Source organism: Pinus tabuliformis, chromosome 2_2 (assembly GCF_031772625.1).
Source record: "Pinus tabuliformis cultivar Carrire ecotype Pingquan chromosome 2_2, CPIR1, whole genome shotgun sequence".
Taxonomy (NCBI): domain Eukaryota; kingdom Viridiplantae; phylum Streptophyta; class Pinopsida; order Pinales; family Pinaceae; genus Pinus; species Pinus tabuliformis.
In genome coordinates, this window is record NC_142300.1 from 637,868,688 (window position 1) to 637,875,139 (window position 6,452).

The 6,452-nt window shown below is 38.9% G+C and overlaps 1 protein-coding gene across 1 annotated transcript; it reads left to right on the forward strand.

The window, feature by feature from the left end:
• The first annotated feature begins 489 nt into the window (after nt 1-489).
• On the forward strand, nt 490-1,991 carry LOC149194244 (uncharacterized). Its single transcript, XM_089407604.1, has 4 exons — nt 490-505; nt 567-1,008; nt 1,096-1,203; nt 1,934-1,991. Exons 1-4 carry the CDS (start codon nt 490-492, stop codon nt 1,989-1,991), a joined length of 624 nt encoding a protein of 207 aa, XP_089263730.1.
• Nucleotides 1,992-6,452: the final 4,461 nt, after the last annotated feature.

The window sequence follows — 6,452 nt, forward strand, 5'->3', positions numbered from 1 at the left end:
CTTTCCTGCTCCATTGTCAAACGTGCATTGTCCTCACATAAACGAGCCATTTCATTCTTCAGCTCTTGAACTGTTTCTAGTATGGCCAGATTTGTACTGCGGGTCTCCTCACCCAACTGCACCCACAACTCTGGGTTGTTTCCTGGATTCATTTTTCCTTGTTCTGGTCTGGTCTAATCATGCAACAGTTAACCTTGTGAGCTTCTGGGCACAATTTTATTACCCCAGTTAAAGAAATATCAATGCTGTTAAATTTAAAAAAAAAGAAAAAGAAAAAAAAACACATATTACTCATACCCAGAGGCCACAGTATGGGCAACCTGGGCTCTGATACCAATTGTCACATATCTACATGCTATAACATACACGTTAATTTTTTTTTATATATACATACCGTATCCATACTTTGGTTAAACACCTGCACATTATCTAAGTATGTATTATGTTATATGGCCATCACCACTCCGTATACATGCCTAACCTGAGGCGATGTATATTGTGGCAGGTAATGTTTGACATATCATTGATTATTCAACGATTAATACTTGCCTATGTTTTATTGTTAGCTACATGGCATGAAAATCTTATGTCTACTCCTCGAGTGTATCAAGACTGTACTGTGCTCTCCTGTTGGCGCCTCCTGCGCTGGACATCTGGCGATGGCATTGAATCTTGCCGGACAGATCACGTGATTAGGGTATGGTCGCTGTGCTTGGGACTTTCCCGCGCCGGGCTTTTGGGTAAAGTCGCCTCCATCCACGGTGCACAATTGCTGGGTGAGATCAAGGGTTGGAATGGCTCCACGTTCCACCGCTGGCAGTCCTGGTTTATATATGGTGTTCTCCGGATTATTCGAGATTTTCCTCTTACGGTTCCATACGCTCCCGCTCTCTGTTCATCACTGCAAGGGTTTGTTTCACAGTTCCGCGCCAAGACCTCCGCTATTCCAGGCACATGCGCCATCCGGAGGGTCTTCAGCTTCATAGATTTCATTATCGAATCAGTCAGGTGATTTACCCATCAGATAGCAGATCTGTTGCGTTTATTTAAATTTAATGTTTGCAAAAGTCTAATCTCCTATCTTTGGCATGACAGGTTGCGAACAAGTGGCTTCCAGCATCTATGGCTTGAAAGAAAGTCACTCCCGATGATGCCCGCCGAGTTTTCACAGGTATTTATCTGGTTCGAGAGTTTAGTTTTTCGGTTGGTCCCCCTCTGTCTCATTTCGGTTTGCCAGGGGGTTTCCTCTGTGCTAAGAAAGAGACCCCAACCTTATTGTTACTCGGTTGGCTGCAGGTCTTGATGGACCAATGCTCTTAATCTGGTTCCAAGAGTTCTAGGACTGCTTAAAGAATTGGGTCCCTCTTCATCTACGGTGATTCGGGTTTTTACCTGTGTTTCCCGAGGCTGGAGTTCCCACTTGACTCTATATACAGCTATTTATATTTTGTTTGGTTTAATATATCGTGACTGTAGCCATGTATTATGACTGTCATCAAACCCTGGTTGGAAGCCAGCGGCTTGTTTAACTTTTGTACCCATATGGCTTAAGGCCAATGGTTTATTGTAACTTTCTGTTACTGTTACGCCACGACTTGATTTTCACCTGCAGATAAGAATGACTTTACTATTATACAAAGTAGGGTTTGATTACTACCAGATGTGTAATGCGTTTCCTCGTTTTTGGAATCATGCTTGTTTGAATATGGTATACATGCAAATGGTCATAGTATAATCTGTGGTTCTATTCCATTTCGTCAATGTCTTGAATGAATATGTAAAGAGTCAATCTGTCGCGCCAACATCTGATTACTATAGATGTATGGCCGACTGGTTAGGGACTCTCCGTGACTAGAACCCTGAGGGTCTGTAATATATATATATATACTCGGTTAAACCGTATAGTTGTTAATTTCTGGTTCATTATTGGCAGACAATACATTTGCGGCCTCAAGGCGATTGCATGTTTCCATACTTTCCTTAATGCATAAAATGTTTCCGCTGTGCATTACAGAAATATCAATTTGGTTCTGTCGCATAGTTCTATGCTCGTCTCTGTAATGATTTGCACCTTGACATTGTAATATTCAGTTACCCACAACACAGGTATTTAATCTTGGATAGTATCTAGGTTCTCTTCGTCGTTTTAGACTCGCCAGAACCCTACCTGTTACGGCTATGCCGAGTTCGGGGTTCAGCGTTGTTTATGCCTTTTCCTTACCTTGTTAAAATCTCTGTTGGCATTTTGTTTTAAGAGTGTTATGGGGTCTATACGGCCGTCTACGACCATTAGGGTCTTGATATCATATCGACCCAGGTTTATTGTTTGCATGAAGAATTCAGTTTCCGTGATTCGGATATTTTTAGACTGTGTATTCATTTATCTGGTAAAGACAGGCTTGTTTTATTAATAGTCCGCCTCCTTTGTTTAGATGTTCGACTGTTCTCAGTTCTTTGAAGTTTACAGCTATACTGTATTAGTTTTCTTTGCAGAGAATATTATAGCTATATCATCTTTTGTCCTTACAGATATACTGTTGATACCTTGTAAAGTTATTCATAGTTACACTGTCTTTTGATCTTTGCAACTAGGCTGTCTATAGTTTGTATAGATATGCATAGTCATGCTATCTTTCGATTTTTACAGCTAGGCTGTCTATAACCACAGTTTACACTATACGCTATTTACAAGTATTTGATCAGACAATCACAGTTCTTCTACAAGTTACACAGATAACCAGGGCACATGAGGGTTTCGTTACTTACCTGATCCCCACTGGTAAGATGAGTCTGGAACAAATCTCCTGCCAAATCGCTATGTATCGCTTGTTTTCCACCCAACCGTGAGACCAGTCCTTCAAGACCTGAGTCTCCCCCCAAGCTTCCGCTTACCGGATCACTATCCTCAGTAAGCCAGCACTCTGTGCTTGACTATCTGGTCCTTACCAGACTTAGTCCATCCAGGGTTTTTCCTTCCCTTTCTCTTTCTCTGCCTGTCTCTACAGCCCAGAGTTTCTCAACCAACCTCCCTTTTTCCCTGGAAACCCTTCCAGTTGGGGAAGGTGGTTATTTCTAGTTATATTAACTAACCTTTCTTTTCCAGTTCCCTTTTGGGAATTCAGATATCTTCATGATTAATTCCTTTAATCATTAATTTAGTGCACATGAAAAATTAACAGAATATCCTCAAAAGAAAATAAATTCTTCATATTATTTCAATTCAGTTTTTTGCTGTAGTAACTTTTAAATAATTACATTTTTACGGGGTCATCACATGTGATATGTGGGAACTCTCCTAGATGTGATATTTTATACAACAAATTTAAAGGGTTGTCGGGTCCATCCCTTTTCAAAGGCCGCATATTAATTAAACACCTGCCATCTCTAGATGGCCCAGATTGAATCTGTCCAGATCGACTGGTCCTAGGCCTTCCCCCCCCGCCATGTTTCCCTTTATCGATGGGGGGTCCGAAAAAGTGGTTTCCCTATCAGGCCCCGCCATTATGTGTCCCTCTCATATTATTTCATACCTCCCCCCTCACTTACCACTTACTACTCATGCCGCCCTCCAAAAAGCACTCATCCTCACACTCTCTCCCGCCAACGGTCTCATGCCATTTTCCACCTATTGCTCAGCTCCACGTCAAATGACCATTACATCGTCCTGGTTATGTGTCCCTCTCTTCCATTCCACCTCCACTCCCCTACTGCCACGATCGGGTAATGTGAAAATTTAAAGGTGAGGTGGTTCGATAGTTGTGGCATTTAATAAAGGAGATGGAGCATTCAAACTTGTCATGGACAGACCGCAACAGACCCCTTGTGACAAGATATCCAGGTCGACGTTGACAGAAGTAAATGAGGACATGGAAGCTTGGGAGGACTTGACTATACAACGTGGTGCCCCCATATAGAGGGAAGACAAAGTACTACCCAGGGGTCCTCTGCTTCAGTACTGTGGCATTAAACTGATAGTGCCCACTCCCAGATTTAAAGGATGAATGGTTCTTGCAGTAAAGGACGAAGCAACGGGAGTTGGCTGAGTAACAAAGGAGGCTAGACCATGAGAAAAATTCAAGCTAAAACAACAGTGATCACTGGGGTAGGCACAGAGATATTTTATTAATGTGTTCATCTAATTGTTAACTGAAATTTTTCTTCTCTGAATTCATGTAATCATAGCTGCTAGAAATATTTCAAACTTCCTCGCAGATTCATTTGTATCGACTTGTTAATGCATGTGCCTATATGGATGATTGAAATTATATCTTTAAAGTTGCGCTCCATGAATCTTAGCACCCAATCTCTCTTTTGTCCATTATATCCACCCGTAACTCAAACAAGTGTAGAAATTATTGATGCTTCAAGCTCTATGTGATGAGTTACTCCCTCTCCTTATCCTCTTTCATTGCTCTGTCAAAGCTTATTAGACTGTAGGTCCTTGAACTACTCGGCCTCCACTATTTTAAGCATATATTTCTGTGATTTGTATATGTGAAGAAGTACCAAAAATTCATGTCTTACTCCTTTATATGAATGAACCAACCCATTCCATATATATATATATATATATATATATATATATATATATATATATATATATATATATATATATATATATATATATATATATATATATATATATATATATATATCTGTGTGTGTGTGATGCCTCCAATTTCTAGAGAGTCATATGAGACACACAAATTCTATATGTGCCCAGGCACTAGTCTTGTAAGAAATCCAAGACTGTCTATGGGAGTGACAATAGAAATAATAATGGTTCCAAGGTAACTAGAGAGTACATACTATCACCTCATACAATCTATCGACAATTTGGGTTAGTGCTTTCTAACCTTGGGGGAATCCCTATGCAATTTGGAAATGAGGTATGAACCTAGAAAAGAAAATAATGCTTCCAAACTACAAGTACTTGTTATATATAAAATCAGAGTTATAATTTGCATCAATACAATTCAAACAACAAGTGACACTCCATATTTACTCCTAAAGGTATAATTTTGCTATGCTAAAAATACCTCCTCATCAACTCAGAGGATAATACTATGTTGTTGGTTGAAACACCCCTTTCTCCTAGCCTATATAAGACCATAATACAAGTTATGTACCATGAGGACCACATTATCCTAGTCTATAAAAAGTTGTTCCCTTCATATAACTTGTGTTACCAAAATTCTCACTCAGTCACGAGGAAAAAAGCTCGAATTAGCTAAGCTTTGACACTCTTGTTCACTTTCATAAACTCATATGGTGGAATGTGATCTCTTTATCCTCATCTTTAGGTGTTTCCTAGACATGAAAAACACACAAAAGTGGGAAAGATCCATAAAGCATGGGGAATATTTTTCCTAAGCATCAAAGCGTCTAAAAAACAGATAAAATCCATTTTATATGAGGAAATATTATTCACCCAAAAGATTTTTCCAAATTTTAACTAAAGAGGAATTTTGGAATCTTCATAGCCTCCACTTGCCTATATATTGGAGGCTTGGCCATTGAGAAAGGAATGGCAATTATTGCATTGTTATAATGTCAATATTTGACTTCAGAGGGAGAGTTTTAGAGCTAGGAGCTAGGCGGGGCAACTGCTGCAATTACATCTGATGGTCATAACTTTCCTCGAGCTCCTTCATTAATATAGATTGGTTGCTCTTTCTTCCATATACTATTGTTAATTGTTTAATTCTTGTATCTAACCAATGAAAGTTTTGAATTTTTGTTTATACTAATGCATTTAGTTATGTTTAGATGTTTTTTATAGTTTTGATTATCAAGATATTATGCTGTGAAGGTTGCTTTGTTCTCTTCGTTATGTGCAGGACCAAGATTTAGAGCTATCTAGGAATTCTTCCCAGCTAGACTAAAAATCTCCAATTGACCTACATGTGAGGACTCACAAGAACTCCTTCTCCTCTTGTTAATCTCTACTCTACACCTTGCATTCCTAAAAGTTTGAGCCTTAGAACAATCTCTCCCTTATTTAGTCTTTACTAGGTTTATGGGAGAACTTGAGAGGATTTTATGTTCCTATAATAGAACATTAAATCCTATTGTAGAAGTGGCTACTCCACTGGGGAGAATTCTTCTCTTTGGTTTATCTTTCCCTCTCCTAAATTCCCTCTCTTTGATCTTGCCTCTACTTGAATTCCCATCCATTTTTTTCATGCTTAGTAATAAAAAATGATCTGAACACTTTTCTTGGAACCATACCCTCTTGTTTTGAGTTAAACCCGTGTAACGTTATCTGTAGTCGATAACAGAGAATTATAATTCTATATAGCCCTTGCTTACAATGCATTATCACTGCTTATAATGCACTATATTGGTATGTTAGTCTACATTAGTAGTTATAACCTCGTATTTGTCACTCTTCTATTGATTTCCACTATTTGTTTTTTGTTGGTTTGTGTCTTAAGGTATATGATGTCTTA

What these genes read in the sequence shown, in the direction of transcription:
- LOC149194244 (XM_089407604.1), top strand. An exon ending in TTCATTATCGAATCAGTCAG is followed by an intron (nt 1,009 to 1,095) that starts GTGATTTACCCA and finishes TTGGCATGACAG; the next exon opens with GTTGCGAACAAGTGGCTTCC. An exon ending in TTCGAGAGTTTAGTTTTTCG is followed by an intron (nt 1,204 to 1,933) that starts GTTGGTCCCCCT and finishes CATTATTGGCAG; the next exon opens with ACAATACATTTGCGGCCTCA.